Source organism: Lagopus leucura, unplaced genomic scaffold (assembly GCF_019238085.1).
Source record: "Lagopus leucura isolate 7727_CA_CO unplaced genomic scaffold, USGS_WTPT01 Super-Scaffold_100037, whole genome shotgun sequence".
Lineage (NCBI taxonomy): Eukaryota > Metazoa > Chordata > Aves > Galliformes > Phasianidae > Lagopus > Lagopus leucura.
Window position 1 is genome coordinate 1,048,130 of NW_024962286.1, and position 26,090 is coordinate 1,074,219.

At 41.3% G+C, this 26,090-nt stretch overlaps 1 protein-coding gene across 5 annotated transcripts in view; it reads left to right on the top strand.

Moving 5' to 3' along the window:
- Positions 1 to 1,490: 1,490 nt before the first annotated feature.
- VPS13D (vacuolar protein sorting 13 homolog D) overlaps positions 1,491 to 26,090 on the top strand; it is an 88,058-nt gene continuing 63,458 nt past the window's right edge. For 2 of the 5 annotated variants that reach the window (XM_042883340.1, XM_042883345.1), the window contains exons 1-28: positions 1,491 to 1,570; positions 3,840 to 4,012; positions 4,827 to 4,904; positions 5,136 to 5,326; positions 5,622 to 5,702; positions 6,983 to 7,099; positions 7,307 to 7,411; positions 7,737 to 7,907; positions 8,776 to 8,876; positions 9,251 to 9,419; positions 10,306 to 10,398; positions 10,769 to 10,979; positions 11,441 to 11,620; positions 11,837 to 11,967; positions 12,709 to 12,781; positions 12,990 to 13,154; positions 13,661 to 13,791; positions 14,004 to 14,136; positions 15,562 to 17,781; positions 18,123 to 18,274; positions 18,429 to 19,463; positions 20,405 to 20,495; positions 20,948 to 21,074; positions 21,285 to 21,465; positions 22,446 to 22,628; positions 24,552 to 24,768; positions 25,220 to 25,430; positions 25,565 to 25,736. In XM_042883340.1, the coding sequence (XP_042739274.1) occupies positions 3,916 to 4,012; positions 4,827 to 4,904; positions 5,136 to 5,326; positions 5,622 to 5,702; positions 6,983 to 7,099; positions 7,307 to 7,411; positions 7,737 to 7,907; positions 8,776 to 8,876; positions 9,251 to 9,419; positions 10,306 to 10,398; positions 10,769 to 10,979; positions 11,441 to 11,620; positions 11,837 to 11,967; positions 12,709 to 12,781; positions 12,990 to 13,154; positions 13,661 to 13,791; positions 14,004 to 14,136; positions 15,562 to 17,781; positions 18,123 to 18,274; positions 18,429 to 19,463; positions 20,405 to 20,495; positions 20,948 to 21,074; positions 21,285 to 21,465; positions 22,446 to 22,628; positions 24,552 to 24,768; positions 25,220 to 25,430; positions 25,565 to 25,736 (6,816 nt within the window). In that variant the 5' untranslated portion in view covers positions 1,491 to 1,570; positions 3,840 to 3,915. The remainder of the gene's footprint in view (positions 1,571 to 3,839; positions 4,013 to 4,826; positions 4,905 to 5,135; positions 5,327 to 5,621; positions 5,703 to 6,982; positions 7,100 to 7,306; positions 7,412 to 7,736; positions 7,908 to 8,775; positions 8,877 to 9,250; positions 9,420 to 10,305; positions 10,399 to 10,768; positions 10,980 to 11,440; positions 11,621 to 11,836; positions 11,968 to 12,708; positions 12,782 to 12,989; positions 13,155 to 13,660; positions 13,792 to 14,003; positions 14,137 to 15,561; positions 17,782 to 18,122; positions 18,275 to 18,428; positions 19,464 to 20,404; positions 20,496 to 20,947; positions 21,075 to 21,284; positions 21,466 to 22,445; positions 22,629 to 24,551; positions 24,769 to 25,219; positions 25,431 to 25,564; positions 25,737 to 26,090) is intronic. The other 3 variants (XM_042883341.1, XM_042883346.1, XM_042883344.1) reach the window with 2 other exon arrangements.

A 26,090-nucleotide genomic window follows, 5' to 3' on the forward strand; every position in this document is an offset into this window, starting at 1 on the left:
GTCAGCAGGGACAGGGAGGTGATTGTCCCTCTCTGCTCTACTCTTGTGAGGCCCCATCTACAGCACTGTGTCCAGGTCTGAAGCCCCCAGTACAAGAAAGACAGGGAGCTGTTGGAGAGGGTCCAGAGGAGCCACAAAGATGATCAGGGGGCTGCAGCACCTCCCCTATGAAGACAGGCTGAGGGAGCTGGGCTTGTTCAGCCTGGAGAAAAGAAGGCTGCGGGGTGACCTCATTGCAGCCTTCAGTACTTAAAGGGAGCCTACAAACAGGAGGGAAGTCAACTCTTGGAAAGGATAGATACAAGGGGACAGGACAAGGGAAGGACAAGGGGAAATGGTATTAAGCTAAGGGAGGGAGGATTTAGGTTGGATGTCAGGGGGAAGTTCTTTACAGAGAATGGAGAGGTGCTGGAACAGCTGCCCAGAGAGGCTGTGGATGCCCCATCCATCCCTGGAGGTGTTCAAGGCCAGGTTGGATGGGGCCCTGGGCAGCCTGGTCTGGTATTAAATGTGGAGGTTGGTGGCCCTGCATGTGGCAGGGGGCTTGGAGATTCAAGATCCTTGAGGTCCCTTCCAACCTGGGCCATTCTGTGATTCTGTTATTCCATGTGTGTGCTTGCAGCTAATTGTGTCCTGGGCCAGGAGGGATGTGGGGCTGTTGTAGCAGGTCCAAAGGAGGGCTGTGAGGATGCTCAGAAGGCTGAAGCACCTCTCCTATGGAGAAAAGTTGGGGGAGCTGGGCTTGTTCAGTCTGGAGAAGGCTCCAAGGAGGCCTACTGCAAGGAGACCTTGCTGTAATTGAGGGGTGATTATAAAGAAGAGGGAGAGCAACTAATAATGATAGGTCAAGCAGGAATGATTTTGAACTGAAAGATGGGAGATTTAGGTTAGATGTTACGAGGAAATTCTCTGTGCTCAGAGGGCAGTAAGGCCTTGGCAGTCCTGTCCAGAGCTGTGGGTGCCCCATTCTAGGAGATGCCCATGGCCACGGATGGGCTCTGGACAGCCTGAGCTGGTGGGGGCACTGAGCCCATGGCAGGAATTGGGGCTGGATGGGCTCCAACCGAAGCCATTCTGTGCTGTGAACCTCCAGCCTGGCCAAACTGAACTTTAATGCTTTGAAGAGCCAACTCGTTTACTGTAAATCGTGCGCTGCTGTAGTTTACACCCCCGCAGCGTGGATGGAGGAGTCAATACTCTTCAGTTCTGTGTAGGTTCAGCGCTGATTCCCGCACAGCCAGGCTGCGGTCTCGTACGTCAGCCTGCAGCAACACAAGGGTGACAGCGCTGCGCCGCGAGCGCAGGAGCAACACTCGGGCACAGCAACCCCGTTTCCTCAACAAACCCTACACCCCGCAACGCTGCCCCTCGGCGTACAGGACCCACAGGACCGCCCCCGGGGCGGCGCAGCACGGAGCAGCCCGGTTCCGCCCCCTAAGAGGCGGGGAAGCTCCCATCGATCGTTCTGCGCTCCGCTCCCGCCCGGCTCCGCTTTTTCCCTTACCCCGCTCGGCCGCGGAGCGCTCGGCCCCGCGCAGCGCTGCGGAAGTGGCGGTGGGCGAGAGCTGAGGTGAGTGGCGGCGGGCGGGGCGGGGCGGAGCGGGACGGCATGGGACGGCAAGGCACGGCGGCTCCGGGCCTCGGCTGCGCTTCCTTCCTGCGTCAGCCCGAGCTGCGCGGCGCAGGCCCGGCTCTCAGGGGCTCCTCCCCACCTCACGCCCCTCTCCGTGCTCCGCCCCGCGGTCCTGGGGCTGCGAGGGGCTCCGGGTTTGCCTCTGGGCTGCCCTCGAGCTTTTCTCCCACGGCTGAGGCCGCCCGGTTCCGCAGCTCTGCCCGCCGCCTGTGGGCAAGGTGACCTTTCGCTTCGCCTCACCCCCAATCCGCTGTGCCAACAGGTTTCGTTATTCCCCTCTTCCCTACGGTCCGTTCCTTTGTACGAAGGGGGAGGAAATGTGTGTGTTTGGGGGGGGGGTGGGCGCTCCGCGCCTCTTCTGTGCGCGTGTGGGCTGGAGCGGAGCGCCCACAGCCCTGTGAGGAGAGCGGCCCCAAAGGGCGCCTTCGTGTGAGCGGCGCCGAGTGACGGCCTGCCTCGTTGTTCTCGTCCTGTGAATGCTCACACTTGGTTTTGAAAAAGCGCAGATATTATAGAGATTAAAAACAAACAAAAGACAAAACCTGAGTCTGAATCTTAAAACTTGACGTTTAGCTCTTGAAGTTGTGACTTTTTATTGACGTAGCTTTAATGTTATGCCAGGCACTGCTGCCCAGAGCTGTGGGTGCCCCATTCCTGGAGGTGCCCATGGCCATGGATGGGTCCTGAGCAGCCTGAGCTGGTGGGGGGCAGCCAGCTTAATGCAGGGTTTGGGGCTGGATGGGCTTTAAGGTCCCTTCCAACCCAAACCTTCATTGGATTCAGTGATCAAACTTTTCTCTGTAGAACACAGTAGAGCCTAGAGCTTTCTGTGGTCTCCTTACCACAAGCTGAAACAAATGATCGCAGAAGAGAATGAAGGGAAATGTTGACGCGTACAGTCAGTGTTGCTTTTCTGATCCTTTTTCTGTGCATTGATGCTGTTATCTATGCTGTTGCTTTGAAGACCAGATCGAGTAACTGCCCCATCCCTGGAGGCATTCAAGGCCAGGCTGGATGTGGCTCTGGGCAGCCTGGTCTGGTGGTTGGCGACCCTGCACACAGCAGGGTTTAGCAGTTGGAACTAGATGATCATTGTGGTCCTTTTCAACCCAGGCTATTCTGTGATTCCAGCTGTTAATAAGCTATTTAACTGGCTTGTATCCAGTTACTTCCCACTCATATACTTTTCCCCAAAAAAAGGTTTGGGTAGGGTGAGTTGTTTTGCATATGTCACTTAAGAATCTTGCAAGAATAGGGTCAAAGACTTTATGGTGTGGTGTGGTGCAAATGCCAAATTGCCTTTCTGCTAGAATGGGAGCTGTGTTTCCAAGTCTCTGTGCTGTGGGTGTTTGCTCCTTTTTACAGTGTCTGGTCTTCTCACAGTAACAGCCTTCTAGTAGAATAATTGCTGAGTCCAGAAAGTTTGTGAAGGAGCATGATACAGAATGGGGGAGAAGAAGCAGTATCAGTGTGATCAGCACTTCACAGAATCATCACAGAATGGCCTGGGTTGAAAAGGAGCACAACGTTCATCCAGTTCCAACCCCCTGCCATGTTCTGCGGGGTCACCAACCAGCAGCCCAGGCTGCCCAGAGCCACATCCAGCCTGGCCTTGAATGCCTGCAAGGATGGGGCATCCACAGCCTCCTTGGGCAGCCTGTTCCAGTGCCTCACCACCCTCTGGGTGAAAAACTTCCTCCTAATATCCAGTCTAAACCTCCCCTGTCTCCTCCCCCTTATATAGGGAAGGAACACTGCCCATTGTGAGAACTGACAGATGTGATTTTATTAGAGAGGGGGGCACAGAGACGCCTGTTTTTGCAGACTAGGCTTCCAAAATCAGTGTACCTGCAACTTGAAGTAAATACAGTGGGCAGTGCAAAATGGCTTCAGATCAAAGTGAAAAGAAGGTTGCTAATTGGCATGGTTGATAATTGCCATGAAACGTGGTACTTTGGTTAGACATAGGATGGAGAGATAAATTTAAATTGCCTATGGAAGTAAACTAATCATTAAAGCTCTATATGAAGCTTTGTGATTTGGGACTTCAAGAATACAGCATAAGGTTGGTTTCTCCCTTTAAAAATGCTTTAATATTTTAGATTGGCTGCAGAGGGAGTTCATGGTAGCAAAGTCTGTGGGCATGGTGAGACTTTATTTCAAACACTCATTTATTTCATTATTATTATTATTATTTTCCTTTCAGATTGAGACTGCAGTTATGGAACAGAGAACCAGAAAATGACAGAAAAATGTTAGATGCTCTCTTCTAGGACACAGTCATGTTGGAAGGGTTGGTAGCCTGGGTCCTCAACACCTACTTGGGCAAATATGTCAATAACCTGAACACAGATCAGCTCTCTGTTGCTCTTCTGAAAGGTGAAGTTCTGTTGCGTTTTCTGTAATGTTTTATGCTGTGATTTAAGGAGAGAAGTGTTTTTGTTTCTATTCCATCTCAGAGTTAACACTGTCAGTTAATACTGTGTTTAACATTTTGTATAAATGCCTCTAATAAGGTTTTGTGCCAGCACTTTGCAGTGAATGGTAAATTCTCTTGCATTTCTATCTCTGTTGTTTCTTGTCAACATTGTTAAACCAATTTATACAAGATTTTCACATATATGCTTAGCCTATCTTAATAGCTCACTTGATTTATGTAATGTTTGAATATCATTTTCCTTAATGCTGTTTGGTAACTTTCCTTTTGAGGGACTGTGGTGGGGAGTGTTCTGTAGTCTTTACCTCTTTTGTTTTGGTGCTGGTAGTTAATCATTTTACAGTAGTATCTAATTTACTGTTTCCTGCTATTTGCTGATTTTGGAGAGAATATTTTGTAACACTTCAGAACTTTTCTTTATGTGCCATGGTAATCTTCAGAAAATACTTGAAGTTTCCCTTTAGAAGCAGTAGAAGCTGTCTCCTAGGTGGTAAAGTTCAGCTCTAAACCTTTGCCTGAGATTGTTTCTAGATGACCTCATCAAATGCTTTGAGTACGTGGCACTAAAAAATTACTGAGCATGCTGAATATCTGTGACAGTTGTTGCACAAGTTGATGTGGCAGGTTGGCTGTTCTCATGAAATCCTATTCTTTTTCTCCTTTGAAGCATGATGCTGGTTATTCTATAATATTCAAGCTGGCATTTGTACCATAAGTTTATTCAACAGACATGATTTTTTGGTGTGCTTTTAATAGGTGCTGTTGAACTGGAAAACTTACCACTAAAGAAGGATGCCTTGAAGGAACTGGAGCTGCCATTTGAAGTAAAAGCAGGTATGTATTTTGCCTGTGTGTGCAAGACAAATATTTATAACAGGAAGGATTGCATATGTTATGACTTTTACCTGTGAGTCAGAAGCTTGAACAGCTGAAGTAACCTAATTTTAATCCAGTTCTGTTTTAGCTTGTTTATTTCTTACACCTCATTTCCTTTCAAGTTTTCTAGGAGTTACAGAAGCATTTTTTACACAGGAATCTGAGAGCGTCTCTGCTTTATATTTCTAGGTTTCATTGGCAAAATAACTTTGCAGATACCTTTTTATCGCCCACATGTGGATCCATGGGTAATATCTGTCTCAAAACTGCACCTAATTGGTGCGCCAGAAAAAAAGGAAGATTTTGATGAGGAAAAGGAGAAGTTGCAAGAAAGAGAACATAAGAAAGCCCTCCTTGTAGCACTTGAAGAAAAATGGAAGGTGGGTCACACTTGTTTTTCATAGTGAAAAAATTGCTGTGGTAAAGGGGTGCTGTTTTAAGTCTCCTAAGAAGCAGCTGAGAACAGATGCTTAGGAAACTGAAGTCAGGATTTGATACATGCTAACAGTGCAGTTCACACTTCCAGCCCCCTGCGTGCATTGGTGATACTGGAATCTGTATTTCTTCTCTTTGTTCAGTAATTTCAGCTAACATACATATGTGTATTGCTTCCTGCTCAGCTGTTGCAGTGCTGGTTAATTCTGATTCCTATTTTCCTTGTTTCATTTCTTTCAGAAAGAACGACAGCAGAAAGGGGAATCTTACTGGTACTCAGTTACTGCATCGATGGTCACCAGAATCGTAGAAAACATCGAAGTAAGCCTTTATAAGCCTTTAGAGAGCTTTACCAATCTGCTAAAAACAACCTGTGCCCATTGCATTTCACCCTGTGTAGTCCTCAGAGAAGAAAGATGTGAATGAAAGGTGGATGTTTGGCACAGGACTGTCCCTTTTCGGATGGAATCTCTGTGATCTCTATCTCAAACTGGTTTTGATAGGCACTGCTGGGAAGGGAAAGCCCTTCAGCCTACCAAGAGAAAAAGAGCAGCTCTTCCTGAATGGTAACACTTGGTGGATAATGAAAACCAATGGGTTTTGCTCACATTTTAATGCTTTTTGTTATAAGCCCACCAAAATGTTGATTTATCAAGAAGAGTGGCACGTGTTGTCTTCATAAAAGAGAAGTTTTAAAGAAAATCACAGAGTTTCTGCTGATAAATGATTTTGAATATTTGTTCCAGCTCCCAACGTCTTCCATGATTCTTTTTCTGCAGTTACAAAAAAATCTGGCACGTCCCTCCAACATTGCAAAATGACTCAAAAATATGGCTGCTGAGCTCTGTAGATTTTCTCTTTGGAAGTCCTAATGTAGTTAATGACACTTCAGCATTTAGGTGCTGCACATTATTAGTTATTTCTATTTAAGAACCTAAATTGACAAAGTTTGTCTACTGGTCTCCATGAAAAGAGTTTTCCTTTCTCGGTGCAGATAGAGTGGCTGTATGTTTGCTTTTCAGCTCTCTAGGGGCAGTTTAGAAGAAGATGCCTCAGCCCAACTGCTTTTCCTGATATATTTGAGAAGGATTTATCTATTGCAAGAGCTCGAGGCAAGAATGTCTCTGCTTAATGCAGTCTTAGACTTGACACACAGAGAAACTACTATGACTGTGTGCTCTCATCCAGGCTGGATGTGGCTCTGGGCAGCTTGGTCTGCTGGTTGGCCATCCTGCACATTGCAGAGCATTGAAACCAGCTGATCATTGTGGTCCTTTTCAACCCAGGCCATTCTACGATTCTATGATTCTCTTTAAGGGTTTACTAATGTAAAATTACATTTTTGGGTCATCTTTTGCTGCTCTTGGTTTGTATGTGTGGCCCATAGTGATGATTCTGGTCTATTAAATGGATTTGAGCCTTTGATTGGCAGTTGCACATCTGTCTTGAAAATGGCAAATAATGATAGCAAAATAAATTGCACTGACATGTGCAAGGGGCTAATTGATTGGGGGGAGAGGGCAGGGAGCTGCACAGCACTGCTGTGTGCTTAATGATGGAAATAGTTGTCTCCAGTAATATACTTATTTTTCATTTTGTAGTTAAAAATTCAGGATGTCCATCTGAGGTTTGAAGATGATGTCACCAATCCGTTGCAGCCTTTTGCATTTGGCGTATGCATCAAAAATGTCTCCATGCAGAATGCAGTGTTTGAGCCAGTAAGTGTTGTTGAGGAACGTGGGGCAGCTAAGATGTGGTGCTGTACTTTATGAGTACTAGTAAATATGCAGTCAAAAAGTCTTTTTAATAATCTGGTTATTTTTATAAATTGACTCTGGGTTTTTCCTGTTATTTTTCAAGTAAGCAGAACTACAAACATCGTGGATGTGTTGTGTCATTGCCTTCATTCAGTCCTTCTATTTCAGGTAGAGAAACTGATGCGGAAAAAGCAGTTAGATGTTGCTGACTTCAGTATTTATTGGGATACAGATTGCACTTTATTGGGTGACCTGCCTCCTGCTCAGCTACAGGTATAAGAGAAAGAGCCTTTTTTTTTTTTTCTTTCTTTCATTTTGTGTTCTTTCTATATGATAGCCATAACTGACTTACATTTTACTGGATCTGGTGCTTTTAAGAGCAGCAGAAGTTTATAGCTTTGTGTTGTCATGGCAGAATACAAAGGTAAGCCACAAAAGTTGTGCTGTGAGATACCTTGTGCTTAACCTTCAAAGAGGAAATTTAAGAGTTATTGTAAATGACCTGTTAATGGAGTGTATTCTGATACATTAAACCAATGTATCCTAATGCATATTGTACACTCATTTCATGTAGAAAAAACGTCCTTGTAACCCACAGGAAGCCATGGATAAAAGTATGGAAAGCCATGATCATAATTACATCATGGAACCTGTATGCACGTCTGCTCTTCTGAAGAGGAATTGTTCAAAGGAGCCTTTAAGGTCTCGCCAGACTCCACGACTCGAGTGTGACATTGTGCTTGAGACCATACCCCTGAAGCTGTCCCAGGTAACCAGTGCTCACCTTCTCTTCACTCCCAGTATCTCAGACAGATCACTCAGGAGCAGAGTGGGTGAGGCCACTGGGAACTCCTCAGCCTGTCCAAACTAGCTAGGCTTCAAGATTGCTCAGCTGTGTGTGCTTTATTGAGCCTGCTTGGTGGTCAGGTTCTAACCAAATGACTAATGGAAGAAGGCGCTCCTTAGTGGTTTGTTGATCACAGTGTCTGCAGAGTCACACTGGGAATTTGATACTGGGCTTCCCATTCTCTTCCCACCTGCTGACTGTTGTTCATATGTTCCTGAAGATTCTGCTGGTAAAATCATAGAATTATAGAATGGCCTGGGTTGAAAAGGACCATGATGATCATCGAGTTTCAACCCCCTGCTATGTGCAAGGTCACCAACCAGCAGACTGGGCTGCCCAGAGCAAATGGCAATGAAAGAAAATGAAGTCTTGAATTACGTATCTCTAAAAGAAAAGTTGCTGTTTCAAACAGTGAAATAAATGTAGGATTGTTGCAATTTCTTCACCTTCCTGGTTGCAAAATTGGCAGTGTTTGTAACAGATTAAATAGCAATAGCCTAAAATCAGTATTTTCTTAAAGCTTTAGCTTTAGAGACAAGTGAAAGGAGTACATTAAAGAATTTGATTTAAAATCAAGTCTTTCAAATAGGAAGTTTGTAAATTGAGTTTCTGGTGGGATAATGTGACACCAGAGAGCAATGATATGATAAACATTGATCTTGATTGTGAAGCTGTTTGCAGACTGTCAGTGCAGATAAACAAAACCTGTGGTTGTTTCACCTCTCCCTCCCTTTTCATTTGGAAAGCACTCCAGTATTGGCTAATTATCTTTCTGCTCTTTAACTAAAAGATGCAGTATCAGCAGATCATGGCATTTCTAAAGGAACTGGCTAGAAAGGAACGGCAGCTTAAATTCAGAAAGTGGAGACCAAAGGTTACAGTAACAGAGAAGTAAGTATATCTGTGGATGTGTTGTTGAATTAGTGTGACATTGAAACCTGCACTAGGCAGAGTTGAATGAAGACAGATATTTGTAAGAAATGGCACAGCAGTCATGTATTAGAATTTAAATTTTCGTGTTGTATTTCCTTACCTCATAAAACTTTTAAATATGCCCATGTAATCCAAATTGAATAGCACCAGTTTAATACTACTCAACTTGCAGAACAAACTGTATGTGCTGTCTGTAATACCGGTACCTTTTCTAACCAGTTCCCTTTGTTTTCTCCCTGGGCTCCTTTTGGACCAGTTTGACATGCATTCTTCTTTTTTTTCTTGTTATTTTTGGTAAATATCAGTGCTCTAATAACTTAAAAATATTTCAGTTGCCGAGAGTGGTGGATCTTTGCTTTGAATGCCAACCTTTCGGAGATCAGGGAGCAGAGGCAGCGTTCTACATGGGAGTTTGTGTTACATCGGGCCCAGGATGCAGTATCTTATACTGACTTGTATTATTGCAAGTTGAAGGGGGAGCTGCTCACTGCTGCAGAGCAGGTATTTAGATCTGGGATTTTGTGGTGTAGATGAATTGTCTTCTGTCAGTTGTTTTTTTTTTTTACTTCTTTTTTTTCCTCCACTTAATGTTAGGCTTGAGAATTTAGGAGGAGAACGTAATGAACCTGTGTTCCACTTGAGGAGGGAGAAACCGTGTGGGCTGTAATTAATTGCTTCCTATCTGTTGGAGCAGTGGGACTTTTCCCTCAAATCCATCATGCACACCTTTCTTATGCAATCTTACTGAAACCTGAATTTGGATGTAATCCTTCCTTGTGTTATTTGGATGTGAACTGTAAGGGTACCTCACATACTGGGAGCTTTTATAATAACTGTCAAAGCAAGAACCATAATATAAAATATGAGAGTTTTATTTAATGCAGTGTCTTCAGCAGAACTGTGAAACATAACAGTGGCAATGCCATTGGAAAACTATACTTGGTTGAACCATAAGCTTCCAGAAAGAGCTTCTTAATCAGTGCAGAGAAGATAAAGTCAAACACCATGACACCAGGCTTGAGTAACTGAATATGAATTTTACACAGTTCAGCTACTTTGATATTCAAGATAAAAGGTTCTTTGCTCATCCTTCCATGGTTTAGATTTTGTGCTGAACTTTGCTCTTGATTCATGACAGGAGGATATCATTGGTTTTTACTATTGAAAGTATTATTAAAATAATTTACCTTACAGTACAAAGGGATTTGAGATAGTGAGAATGTCAGTATTGTGGTTGCCTGTGTGATTTCCCGTGCTTAGGCGTTTGGATCCTGACATGAGCACTGTGTTGGTTTGCCATGAATCCTAATTGTATTGTAGAGATGTTAAATGTTTTTTGAGCCAAGATTCTTTTAGAACAGCTACTTCATCTTTCTTGTCTTCTTAGGCAGAAATGCATCGCATTGAGGACGAGCAAACTTATGAAGAATTGAAGATCCTCTGTGAGATAGTTCATGATAAATTTCATGACCTAGCTGAGGTGAGAAGCATTCTGCATCCATGGCAGTATTTAAAATCTTGATGTGAATTATTTTGGGTTGTGTTCACTCCTAGAGAGTGTTAGCTTGTATTAGTTTTTATTTTTAAAGCGTGGCATCAGTGCTAGTGTTGCAAACAGTGCTTGATTCCTCTACTGTCAGTTTTGTGTCACCTTTCATAGTGAGTTTGTGACCATCATATGATGGTCTTCCTCAATAGTACTCTTTCCAGCATTTGTTCCATCTTAGAAACTGGTATACTGAATGTAAGAGTGTGAAGTAGGTGGAATCATATCTTGATATTATTAAGTTTTATGTGCTTGTGATGTTCTTCCATTTATAAGCATTTATGTCTTTAATGTTCATATACAGAGCATTAAAGAACCATTGCCTGATTCTCCTGGAGCTTCTCCTTCAGCAGAATCTGCACATGGCAGTAGCACTGGGATGCTGCAGTACCTTCAGTCTTGGTTTCCTGGTTGGGGAGGTTGGTATGGATACACACAGCAGCCTTACGAAGGTGAACCTTTTGAAGGGCTTTTGCCAGACTCCCAGGAGCAGTGGAATCCAGAAGACATGCTAGGTATGACTGTGGGGTTTTGTGTTTCTTTTTAAGGCTGCTCACAAGCATGAACAGGAAAAAAAAACCCTCTTCAGTACTGGTGTATCCCTATTACTAAAATGATATATAGAATACGTCTACTTCTAAATGCTTTAGATGTTTGTGGCAAAGAGTTTTGAGACATTTCCATTCAAGTGGGTAGGGGTAATGTGTGCTGTGACTGTACTGGGTTGTTGGGGCCATCTTAAATTTAGGTTTATTGCTCCTTAATTGCAATGGGAAAGTTCTTCTGAGCATTCAGTTCTGTTAAGGAAAGAGGTGTGTCTGCATGGGTTTTTCTTTCTTTTTTTACCCCCCCCTTAGAGATGGGGAAATAGTTATCTTACAATTCAGAGAAACCCTTCTGTTCTTTAGTAACCTTCCAGAAACTTGAGTTATAAATAATAAATAATAATAAATGATCTTTTGTTGTTTTTTATTAGGTGCAGATGATTTTTTTGATCCTGCTGCAGATGCCTCCAGCATGAATACATTCACAAAGAGAGATCATGTATTTGCTAAACTAAACCTGCAGTTGCAAGGTGGCTCTTTCACTCTGTTGCATAAAGAGAAGAAAGTGGCACGTGCTGAGGAGAGTGCTTTTATGCAGCTGGAGTTTTCAGGTATTGAGTCAATTTCTGTTTGCTCTTTGTCGTAGAAAAGGAGCTTTGTCCAACTTGTGACCTTCCTCTGACTTGTTTTTAATCCATTTTAAACATTTTTATACTGAAACGAAGTTTAAAATGAGTTCACCAAGCCAGCTTGGAGAAAGTGAAAATAGAAATAAATGCTGTGCTGCCTACTAGGAGAAATAAAATGATTTTGTCTTTGTGTTGCAGGTGTGAAGATCTTAGCGGAATCCCTTCCTCGCAGAAATTCTTCCCTTCTAAAAGTGCAGCTTGGTGGACTTTTTCTGAGGGATTTGGCAACTGAAGGGACCATATTCCCTGTCCTTGTTTTCCCTAATCCTGTAGGTGAACAGACCCTGAATTACTGTGTAAGATGTGTGCGTATGAAAACAGTAAACGTTACAAAATGCAACACAGCTGTTTCCCTTGGTTTGTGTCTTATCCCTAAAAGAGGAAATGAGCTTTGAAGAAAAATCTCCATTTCTTGAATGTACTTTTGCTCTCCTTTTCTAAGGATAACTCATAGAAATCTCCACTGTTTGCTCTGTGTGCTTGCAGCTTCAACATTACAGTTACACTTTGGGAAGAGAATAATGTACTTGAACAGGCTTTCATTTTGGAGCAGTCAGCATTGCTGCTTAATCAGTAATTGGTCATTTTCATAGAGTTGTTTGCTCCAACTGAGTAAGGATTTATTTCACCTGCTTGCTGTTGCAGTGAGTAGAAATAGAGAACCAGGAATGCAAAAGCTGTTTCTTCTTCCTAATGAATAACTGTAGAGATTTGAAATATCTCTTCTAAGCAGAAAAGTTTCAGTCTAATTCTATGAGAATTTTACCCTGCTTTTGCTTTTTAGTTTGTAGAAAACAGACTGAAACTTGAACTTCAGGCTTTGGCTGCTCCATGAGATAGTTGTGCTTCCTTCTTGTTTGACTGTATCAAAGAAAAAATGCATAAAAAGGTCTCAGGCAATACATATGATTCACTTAAAATGACCACAAGTCTGATAAAGAAAAAACTTTGTTTTGAGTTGGTTGACTTTTTTCTCACTTTTTTTTTTCTCTCTCTTAAATTGTTACAAGCAAAAAGAGGTTGGCTGTGTATCTTCCTTTGGGCTCCAGAATTTGTCATCTGAAATGACGAACCAAAGTGCTGGTAGGTACTTGAGCCTGTTTTTAAAAGCGAGTGTGTGAGATTATTTGTACCAACCAGAAATCAGTTATTCAGTACTTGGGGTTTTGATTTTTGTGTCTGTTTTGTTTGGTTTTTTTTGGTAGTGTTTCTTTGTGTGTCTTTTATTGTTTTTTTTTTTCTCCCCCAGTAGTTTTGTTGTTTGTGTAACTTGTTTTGTATTCCATTGCAGATCCCAATGCCCCAGTGTTTGAGATGCTCTATGAAAGAAATCCTATCCACAGTAATTTTGAGAGGCGCCTGGAAGTCAGCACCAGACCTCTAAATATTATTTACAATCCCCAAGCCATTAAGAAAGTAGCTGACTTCTTCTACAAGGGAAGGGTTCATGCCTCAGGTTAACTTTTAATATATATATTTGTGTGGCTTTTTGTTTTTTCTTTTTTGTGATATATATCTTTATTTTTATCCTTAGAAATTTAAAGCACTAATCGAATCTCCTCTTTAAATTCAAATTTGAATTTCTGAGATTTTTCTGAGATGTCTCTGAGTGATTTTCCTGTTTAATCAATTTCCCATGGGCAGACTCCTGTAACTTTCACTTTCAAATTGCAAGTTGTTGCTATACCACATGATGAGTGTTCGTGCCACCTGAATTAAAATACTTAACTAAGGCAGAACACTTCTGTAAGCTTTCCAGGACAAGCATGGAGAGCAACAAGTTATTCTGGACTACGAATAGATACAGGCAAAATTGTGTTCTTATCTTACATTTTATTGCTAAAATGAACTGATTCTCTGTCAGAATAAGTAAATATCAGTCTTTTTTTTTTTTTTTTTCTCCTGATTAAATAATAGCTAAACAAAATTAATACCTATTTCTTTTTTAAATGTCCCGCACAGGTTTTGGATATCAGTCTGAGTTAGAGGCCAAAGTGGCTGAAGCTGCCAGAAGACAGTACAACAAGCTGAAAATGCAGACGAAAGCTGAAATCAGGCAAACTATTGATCGTTTGCTAGTAGGAGACTTCATTGTAAGTTGTTGGCCACAAGTGGTTGTGTTGGCTTTCTTGACAAATGGGTTAGCACTTGAAACCCTTAATAGCAGAGCTGTATTTTTCTGCTATTGAGTGTGAGATGTGACAGTGGAAAAGTGCCTAACTGGGGTGATATGTTTGGCGTGGCATTTTTATTTGATTTTATTTCTATGTTGTGAGTCATTTTTTCTTTCTTCTTAAACTTCCAGGAAAACAGCAAAAGCTGGACAGTGTGCCTTGATATTTCTGCCCCTCAGGTGATCTTTCCTGATGATTTCAAATTTGTGGATCCAGTGTTAGTTGTTATAGATCTGGGAAGAATACTGCTAACCAATTCTCAAGGTATGGTTTAGTATTATTGTAGTTTTCGTTTTCCTTCCACCTTCTCCCAGAAACTCCTGTTTCTCTGTGGGAAGTAGAGGTGTCTCAAGAGTTGCTCCTCTGTAGACGTGTAGTTTCACAAACAATTCTGCTGTTAGTGATAATTTTTGAATTAATATTTAGCTGGTGTTTTTTAAAAGTAATGGAAAGTGGGACATGGGTTTTCTTTAGGGCAGGGGTTTGAGGTTACTTATTAAATGAAATAATCTCTTTATAATCTTATACCTCTTGAAGGCTTTAAGCAGGTGTGAAGCTAGTGTTCCAGGCCCTTTACCACAGATGAGATTTTTGTTTTGAGGGATACAAAACTTAGCTGTTGAATACTTTTTGGGGACAGTGTTCCCAGTGAAAGTATGCTTTGAATAAGCCCTCCAGGTCTGAAGTCATATGGATCTGTTCTTAGCACGTGTGTGCAGCTAATTAATAGAAATGAATGGAAAATTGTGTCCTTTGCTTATGTTAGAAGTTAAAATCATTGCTTCTTAAACAACTCATTGCTTCTTTCATGTTCCATTGGGAAAACAGTGAACGAAAATTAAAATGAAATTTGAGTGTATGGTGTGTGCCAATAAGTTTAAATATTTAAAAAATGAAAGAGATACCAATGGGCTATTCATTTAATTTTTAAAAAGTGCAGCTCCAGGGTGAGTAGTTTTGTGGTGCAGTGAAAAGTCAAGGTGTTGAGCTCAGAATTATCTGCAGTGATGTTTTGTCTACTGTGCAGTAACTTCTGTGTCAGGGCAAACTACAACAAGAACAAAAATTGTTTACAGAAGATACATCTTTGTTTCCCTTTGGAACCAATGCATCAGCCTGGTAGGTGTAGTTTGAGCTACAAGAAAATTTGGAAGATAGAATCCCTGCTTTGCAGAGTAGAAAAAGCTTTTTCTCATGATAAAAAGAGGTTTAAAAATATACAATTTAAAATAAAGTTGTCACATATTGGATCAGCAATATATTGTAGTTAAGTATTTCTTTTAGATGATTTAAAGGAATTTATGATAAAATCCTGAAGGGTCTCAAAAGGCTTGCATAGGCAGGTTAATGAATTACTTCATTTCTTTATTAAACAGCTTCTGATAACAGTAAAGCTTATAGTAATAGAAAGTGGATTAAAAAATGAGAAAATAGTGTCTTCTAATAGATTTTTTTTAATACATTGTGACTGACATCTGCATCCATGTAAAAGAGGTGTAGTAGATTTCCTGTTGAGAAAAGAGAAAGTGACAGTGGAAGGGGCAAGGACAGTACCGGAGGTACCCTGTGTTTTAAAAATACAGCATCAATCAGGATGATCAGGTAATGATGGAAAATATCCAAGGAGGGGGGAATACTTCTGTTTGCTTATTTATTTGTTTGATTTTTATTATTTTTTTTAATCCACAGAAGAATCTAAAAGGAATGCGGATACTTTTTCACCAGAATTCAATGAGTTAAGTGATGAGGAATATAAAACACCTCTTGCAACTCCTCCCAATACTCCACCACCTGAAACCAGCACTAACAGTGGAATCAAACTCTCTGAATTTACTGGAGTAGAAATAAGTGAAGAGCAGTTACAAGCACACTTAATGAGTAAGAAAATGTACGAGAGATACACGCTTTCATTTCTGGATCTTCAGATCATGGTGGGTCGAGTGAAAGACAACTGGAAACACGTTCAGGACAGTGATGTGGGTCCAACACATGTGGTAGAAAAATTCAATGTTCACCTGCAGTTGGAGCGCAGATTGATATACACATCTGACCCCAAATACCCAGGAGCTGTCTTGTCTGGCAGTTTACCGGACTTGAAAATTCATATCAATGAAGATAAAATATTGGCTTTGAAGAACTGTTGCACACAGCTGAGTGCATCTGAAACGAAGTCATCAGATGGCCTCAATCTAGGGAAAGATAAGATTTTTCTGGAGGTTGACCAGCTTGGCACTTTGCATGATTCTGTAATGAATCTGACGCAGAGCGTTGTGATGCTCGAGCAGCATACCAGGGAAGTTCTTGTTGAATCTCAGCTGCTACTGGCTGAGTTCAAAGTAAACTGTATGCAGCTGGGGGTTGAAAGTAATGGACGGTATATTTCTGTACTGAAGGTTTTTGGCACCAATGCCCATTTTGTGAAAAGGCCTTACGATGCAGAAGTGTCTCTGACTGTTCATGGACTGTTACTTGTTGACACTATGCAAACATATGGAACAGATTTTGACCTTTTGATGGCTTCTCATAAGAATCTGAGTTTTGATGTGCCAACAGGAAGTCTCAGAGACAGCAGGGCTCAGTCACCAGTTTACGGACCGTGTGATGCACATCCCATTGACGCATCCAGTCTGACAGAGAGATGTGCTGCTGCATCAAATACTTCATCTGGCAACAGTGGAAAAGATCAAGAGTCTTTGATAAAATTAGAGTATCAGTTTGTGAGCGCAGAATGCCCATCAATGAATTTGGATAGCAGCCTGCAGGTGATCTCTGTACAGGTGAACAACCTGGATATCATCCTCAATCCAGAGACAATTGTTGAACTGATTGGGTTTCTCCAGAAATCTTTCCCAAAGGAGAAAGAAGATTCCAGTCCTCAACCTTTAATGGACGACATGGAAAGAGATTGGAGGGAGCAGGAAACCTTTCAGTCTACTTACGTACAGAATACAGAGGTAGCAGTTGATATTCACTGGTTGAATATCCTCCTCCTCAGGACAGTTGGAATGACAAATGGAGAAAAATATGGCAGAAAAATTGCAACAGCCAGTATTGGTGGTACCAAAGTCAATGTTTCCATGTGTAGTAAGTTTGATGTGAATGGCTCTCTTGGATGTCTTCACCTGATGGATTTAACGCAAGACAGTGTTAAGAACCAGTATGTTGTCAGCATAGGGAATACAGGGAGGTATGAAAATCTCATTGGTGATGTAGAATACTTTGAATCTTTATTCTTTAGACTTGATGATGGAAGTGGCCTTCCAGATGCATTAAGTTTTACTCTGACCGAAAAGTCAAAAGAGGAATGCTCTCTCAATCTCAGAATGGCCTCCTTACACTACAACCACTCCGCTAAATTTCTGAAAGAACTGACTTTGTCAATGGATGAATTGGAAGAGAATTTCCGCAGCATGCTGAAAAGTGCAGCTTCAAAAGTTACTACAGTCTTGGCAACTAAAACTGCTGAATACAGTGAAATGGTTTCTTTGTTTGATACGACACCAAGATCAAGAGATGTTGCCAACTTAGAAGACAATGATGGCTTTGCATTTGGATCACCACCTCTCAAAAGCGATACTATTAAGCTTATATTGAACATCAACATTGAATCACCAATTGTCTCAATACCTCGAAAGCCTGGTAGCCCTGAGCTGCTTGTAGGTCACCTAGGACAAATATCTATACAGAATTTTGTACCAGGAGAAGATGAGTCTACAAGTGATAGACTGCAAGTTGAAATAAAAGATATTAAAATGTATTCTTTAAATACCAGCCAGTTTATGAGCAAGAAGGAGTCTGCAAGTGAAGTATCTCAGGGTCTTCATTCTTCAGGTCCTGCCAGTATTAATAGCCAGGAGGAATCCCAATTTACTCGTCACGACTTCTTTGAATCATTACATAAAGGCCATGGTATGTTAATCAAAGGACTCTTTATTATTTTTTATATTAATGGTAGAGAGGGCTAAAAATGTGTTTCGGTTGTAGGCTTGCTTATGTACTGCCTCACCCCATCCTCCTGAAATGTGCTGCTCGATTTTAAATAAAATGAGCAAGTCCTTTTATTTGTATCCATTTTTATTTTCCTAATCAAGAACTGAATAATGTCTTTCGTGCAGAAATTTAACAAAACAGGGCCAACATTGCTGAGAAATCTTGGTTCATAGCTCCTGCATCATCCCTGCTGTGCAGTCCTTATACGATAATCTATTCATGTATTATAACATTGTTCTCATTTCACTTTTTCTTAACAGCTTTCCACATTCTGAATAACACCACCATCCAGTTTAAATTAGAAAAGATACCCCTAGGGAGAGATTTAGATGTAACATTCCCGCTGAGTAACGAAGACTTTGGAATCACAAACATCATGAAAATTGAAGGGAAATTTGTGAACCCTCTTCAGGTATGGTAACTTAGTAATCCTGTTATCAATATAAACACATTTTTCTCCATATTGGATACGAGTTTTTCAGGGAAGTATCTTCAAATACAGGTAGTTATTTCAGAGTTACAGAGAGCTACCGTGTTGACTGTGGTTGCTTTTTCCTCTGTTGTAGGTTGTGTTAGCAAAACATGTGTATGAACAGGTCCTGCAAACCCTGGATAATTTAATTTACAATGAAGACTTGAACAAGTTTCCAGCTGCTGCTGCATCTTCGACTTGTCACAGTTCTCCATCAGTATCAGCTCTCAGTACAGGCACAGAATTCTCAAGTGAACGGAAGGAAAATGGCTTATTCAGCCACTCCAGTTTTAATTCTGTTCCAAACAAGTCATTAACTATCAGGGAAACAAAGTCTTTCACTCAGATTCAAGCAAACTTCCACATCTCTGAGCTCCAGGTTCAGTTAAGTGGCGATCTTACACTCGGTGCACAAGGCCTTGTCAGCCTTAAGTTTCAGGATTTTGATGTTGAGTTTACTAAAGATCATCCTCAGACTTTGTCTATTCAGATTGCCTTGCGTTCACTGCTAATGGAAGATCTTCTAGAAAAAAAACCAGACTCTGTGTATAAGAATCTGATGGTGTCCCGTGGAGCACCCAAGCCATCCAGTTTAGCACACAAGGAATACCTTTCACAGTCATGTCCGTCAGTATCCAATGTTGAATATCCAGATATGCCACGCTCCCTGCCATCTCATATGGAAGAAGCATCCAATGTCTTTCAGCTTTACCAAAGACCAGTTTGTGCCTCACGTAAGAAACAAAAAGAAGATGCTGATTCTGAATACCCACTGACTCCACCTCCTTCTCCAACAGCAGATAGATCCAAGCTGCCCTGTGGAAAAAGTCACTTTGATGATTCATTGGTTCATATCAATATATTTCTAGTGGATAGGAAACATCCTGAGTTTTCCTCTCGCTATAGCAAGATTAATCGCAGCATAGATGTCGATTTCAATTGTCTGGATGTCTTAATCACTCTGCAAACCTGGGTGGTGATACTGGATTTCTTTGGGATTGGATCCACTGCTGATAACCACGCGATGAAGCTGCAACCTGAAGATGCTCAGCAGACATCTAAATCAGAAGTAAATACCTCGTCTGTTTGTGCAGCCCAAGAGCCTGTAAACACTAAGCTGGATTTGAAGGTATGGTGCCTGAGGTGCAAAATCATAATGGTATTGTCTACCATAGAACTTCTGCTTTATGGAAACTTAAGTCACATTTGCATTTTGCAGTGAAGAACACAGTTAAAACAGTAGATTTAAAATATGTATGTATGTAGGTTTTGTGAGGGAGAAGTTGCAGAAAATGTTTATTTGCAAATGGATTGGCTCCCTTGCTCTGTCATCCTCCATACACATGTATATATGTCTCTTAAAGAGAGACTGAAGTAGTACTTTCCATGTTCATCTTTATGGAGCTCTCCTGGATAGAGTTTGGACAGTGAGAGCCTAGAGAAGTGCAAGTCCTGTGGGAGGTGGTTTTTGTTTCCCTGGGGCAACACAAGGCAGAATCTCAGTGTTGGTGGTCTCTGAAGTAGTTACCTTTCCTTGGAGCTGACATACTGGAATTGGAACAGCTGTTCTGGGTGCTGTGGAGAGTACTTCAAAAATATATGCATATGTATGCTTCTATAGCTTTACATACGTACATGTTTATGAATGTAGACATGCAGTAACATAGTCTTTGTCCAGAGGTGCGGTAGGAAGCATTCCCTGGAGGCATTCAAGGCCAGGCTGGATGTGGCTCTGGGCAGCTTGGTGATCCTGCACATAGCAGGAGGTTGGAATGCGATGATCATTGTGGTCCTTTTCAACCCAGGCCATTCTATGATTCTATGTTAACAAATGATAAATCTTGACAAAGATAACAGTGCTGGGACATGTTGATAACCTGACTGTTCTAAGGTATTTGGGAGACTTTAGCATGCAAACAAGGATGCAAAAAGGCTGCTTTCATCCATTGTCCTGATCAAATCATTCTTTGAGTTGTAGTGGAATTGTCTTGGAAAAAAAAAAACCAACAGGGCAGTCCAATTATGAGCTCAGACTGTGTAATGCCACCCTGTTTCTTTTTGTTTGACCAGGTCCATTCCTTGTCTTTAGTTCTGAACAAGACAACGAGTGAGCTCGCTAAAGCCAGTGTGTCAAAACTTGCAGCTCACTTGGAAATAATTGGTGAGTAGATGGGAGATGATTTAAAATAAAAGGAGATGTTACTTTTCAGTTGTGGTTTGAATTGTTTGCTGCTCATTGTTCTAGGTTTTGTACATCCTGTTTCTAGGGAATGTGATGCTTCTATTCCTCCCCATTGGGATATTTCAGGATTGACTTTAAGTTCTTGCAGTCCTCCCAGTTGCAGAGCAGCACAATAGTGTGTATTACTGTTTCAGAGGAAGAAAAGAGTTCTGAGTTCACAGAGTGCTGTGATCGCTGTGTGTGCAAATGATAGGGTTGCATTTGGGTTAATGTTTGTAGCAAATTGTTTCAGTATCAGGTTTTATGTTTAATTAGTGTCCTTTGTTGAGTTACTTACAGTGAGTTTATTCCACTAATACAAGTTTATGGAAAAATTGGGTTTTCAGCAAGGTGTGTTCGATGCTTACAGCTGTTTGGCTCTTGTTTTGCAGATGGGGATTTAGCCCTGCAGGGAAGCATTGGAGGTCTGTCCCTAAGTGACCTTACAGCTCACGGGGAGTTTTACAGAGAACGTTTCACTACAAGTGGTGAAGAAGCACTCATTTTTCAAGTTTACAAGTATGAATTGAAACCTCTGGTTATTGGCCTGAGTCCTATTAGCAAGCTAATGTCATATGAGCTATATTTTGTTGTAATTGTTGAAGTTACATACTGCGAGCACCAGTTAAATCCTGTTCGTTATTGTTCTGTAAGTGAATAATGAATGGCTCTATTTGTAAAATGGTGTTAAGATAGAAAACTAAATTCTACTTTGGTCCTCTATCACAGATATGGGCGGCCAGATCCATTGCTGCAGAGAGAGTGTGATATTCGTGTCACTCTCAGGATGGCATCTGTTCAGTATGTGCACACCCAGCGCTTCCAGGCCGAGGTGGTTTCCTTCATTCAGCACTTCACTCAGCTTCAGGATGTCCTGGGCCGGCAGAGAGCAGCAATTGAAGGACAAACAGTACGTTGGGGTGTTGTTTTTTTGTTCTTTTCCGTTCTTTCCCAGCAGACTTTTGTAAGTTGAAATGAATTTTTCATAATGAATCCCTTTTTTAAGCAGTGAGTTGTCAAATAGTCTTCTCATTCCCCTTCCAGTTCAGTGTGGAAAGTGCAATTTAATGTTGATTCTGGCACCTGTTGTGCTGGTGTTTGCTGTTTCCGTCAATCTTTTTGAACTGGACTTTGTTCTTTGCTGAAAAGAAGAGTTCACTTTCCCTTTTAAACTTGTTGTATAAAATCATTACAACATTTTGTCTTAATTTTATAAGTTGTGTTCCTGAATTCAGTACTAATCAGTGTGGAATAACCACCTATTTCCTGTAAACTCGAGTTTCTAAATGTGTTTTGCATGTAACAGTGCCATAAAACGCCAAGAAGAGTCTTTCATTGTTTTAATCTGAAAATGTTATGATAACACTTTATAAAAGTACTAAAAAAAAACCAAAGCATGCAGTGGGCTTCCAAATTGCTCTGATGCTTCAGTATTTGTAGGGAATGTGTAAACAAGAGGGGGAATAGCTATTTATGAGGGTGGATAGTGATAGGACAATGGGGAATGGTTTTAAACTGAGATGGGAGGTTTAGGTTGGATATGAGGAGGAAGTTTTTCACCCAGAGGGTGGTGAGGCACTGGCACAGGTTGCCCAATGAGGCTGTGGATGCCCCATCCCTGCAGGCATTCAGGGCCAGGCTGGATGTGGCTCTGGGCAGCCTGGTCTGCTGGTTGGTGACCTGCACACAGCAGGGGGTTGGAACTGGATGAGCGTTGTGCTCCTTTGCAACCCAGGCCAATCTATGATTCTATGAACCAAGTTTTCAAATAAACGTTTGCTCTCTCTTTGGGCAGCCTGGTCTTGTGAGAGGTGTCCCTGCCTATAGCAGGGGGATGGAACTAGATGATCATAAAGGTCCCTTCCAACTGAAACCATTCTATGATTCTAGGTGAGAGACAAAGCTCAGCGAGCTTCCCGGGTTCTTCTTGATATTGAGGCTGGTGCTCCTGTGCTGCTCATACCTGAAAGCTCAAAATCCAACAGTCTTATTGTTGCCAATCTTGGAAAACTGAAAGTGAAGAACAGATTTCTGTTTGCAGGCATGCCAGGCACCTTCTCGCTGAAGAACAAGGTAAGAACATTTCTTCTCAGTTTCTCTGCTTGGGACTTTTCTGGTTCTTCTCTCTGTACATTGGAACTGGCTGCAGGTTCTTGTACCCAGCTGCTCTGTTCTGCACACGCAGTGCCTGCTTGTTGAGGCCTTCGGGGCAGTGGCAGGTTGTGCTGATGGAGCTGGCCATGTAGGAAAGCTGGACCAGCTGGGTGCACACCTGCATGTGGGGACATAAAAGACTTTCAGCTAGACCTCCTTCTTCCATACAATAGCAGAGAACGGAGGTAATTCAGAGCTGAAAGTTGTTGGAAAATGCTGGAGAACAGAAATTGTTTTAGTCTGTTTTTTGCTTTCTGCTTTTACTTAATGAAACCAACTATGTGTGGTTGGTTTCACTAGGTGAAACCTAAGAAAAGGCTTCCAGTATAGGTTTGCACCAAAGTTTTAAGTGCACGGAAGGGAACTTTGAGGTTAGGAAAACCCATCTGGGAAGGGTTTCTAGAATTAATCTATGCAACAAAATGGGTGGTTGTTCTGGCAGTCACTCATTCCCTTCTTAAAGAGGAGATGGGATTCAAGTGACCTGCCATTGCTGCAGGATTTCTGTCCATTATTGCTGTATGATTAATACCTCACAATGCCTTTACTGAAAGACAGCACTAGATTGTAACATTGACTTGTCTTCTGAGTGCTGGTTGTCTGCTGCACTCTGTTGTGCAGCTATATGTAAAGATTCATAAATGGAACATCCCCCAAATAATGATAGAAGGGTACAGGAAATGTGTATGTAGCAATTTTATTTCATTTTAACAGGACTGTGTTATGTAGCACTCAGGTATTTGGTGATTTAGAGCAGGATAGAGATGTGTTTTGGTGTTGGGTGTTTTGATGCGGGGCTGGGTTTTGTTTCTCAGTTTTGCATTCTTTTGTTTTCATTTTCTTTCTCTGCCTTGTTTATTTTTTGAGGATCTGATTTTGCAAGGCAATGCATACAAGGATCCAGTTTTATTTGAGGTATTTCACATCTTTGTGATAGTGTTAAGGTGCTCCTCATTAACTAAAAAATCCTACTCTTGTGGAATTTAGCACTTAAAATGTCCCCACCTACATTAACGTGTAAAGAATTTGCTGAATTCCATAAAATTCTGAGTTGAATTTATTATTGTGTGCTGTTTATGCGTGTTTGAGGAGCTATTAATGTGGGTTTGCCTAAACTCATGGATTTACAATGATGTGATGTCTTCTCTTTGCATGTCCTCTGCAGCCTTGTTTTGTAGGGCCATGCTAAATGCTCACATTTTCAAACTGTTGCTCTTGAACTTTGCTTTTTTCACTTCTGGACATTTTAAGAATAAGGATAAGGGGTTTTTTACAAACTCAGCTCCTGCAGAAAAATCCTGGGACACGCTTTGATATCATGGCTGACACCCCTAAAACAATATCAGATACAGAAGTGTTTATTCCCTTACTCTAATAAATGTTAAATTGCTGACGTGGTCTTGCAGAAATCACTGCCTATTGAAGGTATTCTGCAAAACAGCTTTTAAAAGATTTTTCCTATCTTTATTCTACAGGAATGCTTGATATCTTGACAGTCTTAGCCCATTGTGTGATGTTAATTTCATTTATATGGGATTCTGGGGGAGGTGTTCTGCCAAAAAAAAAAAAAAAGACATTTTGAATTATTTTCTCCTTGGGAATGTTTTACATCTTCCTTTGAAAATGTTTCTGAAATGATGTGTGTATATATATATATATATTTAAAGGCAGTATTTTTTTCTGTTAAGGTGATAGGAGAAAAGCTTGACCATCTTTCTGCAGTAGTAAAAGATAATGTAATTCATAGAAAACATTTATTTTTTGGTCAAGGACTTGAATGTGTTGGGCCCTTTGTATTTGAAGGGGGAAAGCTATTGTTAATCATAGAATTGCTTTCTTTAGCAGGATTCTGTTCAGTTTTCGTCTCCTTTGGGAACTCCAAAGCACAGCATGAAGAAAACCACGAGTGCAGATGAATCCAAAGGAGTGCTGGAAGGACTGTTCATGAAAAAGCCATCAGGAGGAAATGTTTCTAGGCTGAAGAGTGAGCTGAATTCATTGAGTAAGCCACAAGGACAGCAGTCCAAACTAGCTGTTGTACCAAACCCTGAGAGCCCAGGTATGTTACGAACACTAGGAACCCAATTTAGTTCTTTGTGTAGAATAATGCAGTGCCATTTCACATATACCTTGTGAACAGAAAGTGTTAAAGTTTAAAGATTTTAGGTGTAAGAGTAAGTAACTTGCTAGTTTGTGTGGATTTTGCAGCTTAAAGGACTAGAGGATTTTAGTTCAGTTTCTGGAAGAACATTGCTGCAGGTTGGGTGTGTTTTAAGATGGTTATTATGAACATAAGGAGTATTGTGGACTCATAGTTAAGTTCACTTTTACCCAAGCTTGGTATCTGATAGTTACAGATATTGATGAGTGTGAATAAATATCAGAATAACTTCCAGGGGAAACTAAATGTCTTTTTTTTTAGGTAAGTTGCATTAGTTCTGCAAATTCTTTATTTCTTTTTGCTTTATTCTTTTTTCTTGTTTCATGTGTTATCTCCTGTGCACTTGCAGAGGATCACATCTGCCTCTTAGACTGCATTGTGGTTGATCTGCAGGACATGGACATATTTGCTGCAGAGAGATACCCGAGAGAGTATTCCAAGGCTGTGGAAGACACAAGTACAGACTTGAGCTTTCCATCCTATTGTGTGAGGCAGACAGGAGGAAGTCTATTGAAAGAACCTTTCAGGCTGAAGTTGCAAGTAGAGAGAAACTTAGACAAGTGAGTTGATCCAAGTGGGATCCTTCTATGCTGTATAGGAAACACACAGCATTTCACATTCCTTCTCATGTGTCTTAGAGTATTCCCTGCTGTGCTGTAGTATCTTGAAAACCCATTTCTTTTCTTTGCTGTAGAGAGCTGAGTCATGCAGTTGCAGACATACTGATACACGGCAGTCTCTCATCAGTCCATTGCTCTCTGGATTTGCCTAAATACAAACTGATACGTGGCTTGCTGGAGAACAACCTTGGGGAACCCGTGGAGGAGTTCATGCGACCTTACGACCTGCAGGATCCAAGAATTCATGTAAGAGGAACTGCAGGTTTATGCAGTTGAAATTCTGCCCTGAAATACTGCATTTCCTGACTGGGCACAGCATGTGTTAATTTGTCGTAGTTCATAAGATGGACTAATTAATTTAAAAACTAACAAACAGACACAAAAAAAACCCAAAAGAAACAGAGGAATAGTGAGGAACTTTCTAACTTATAGATACTGCTGAGAGTTCAGGGTTTTATTCTGTAACACTTTTGTCCTTCCAGCTGTGGCTTGCAGATATAAATCCATATTTCTGAGATTCTGAATTTCAGAAGAGATGTGAGAAATGGGTGCCATTGTTTGCCTTCCTAAGAGAAAAAAGTTAAATCTATGAAAACTGTA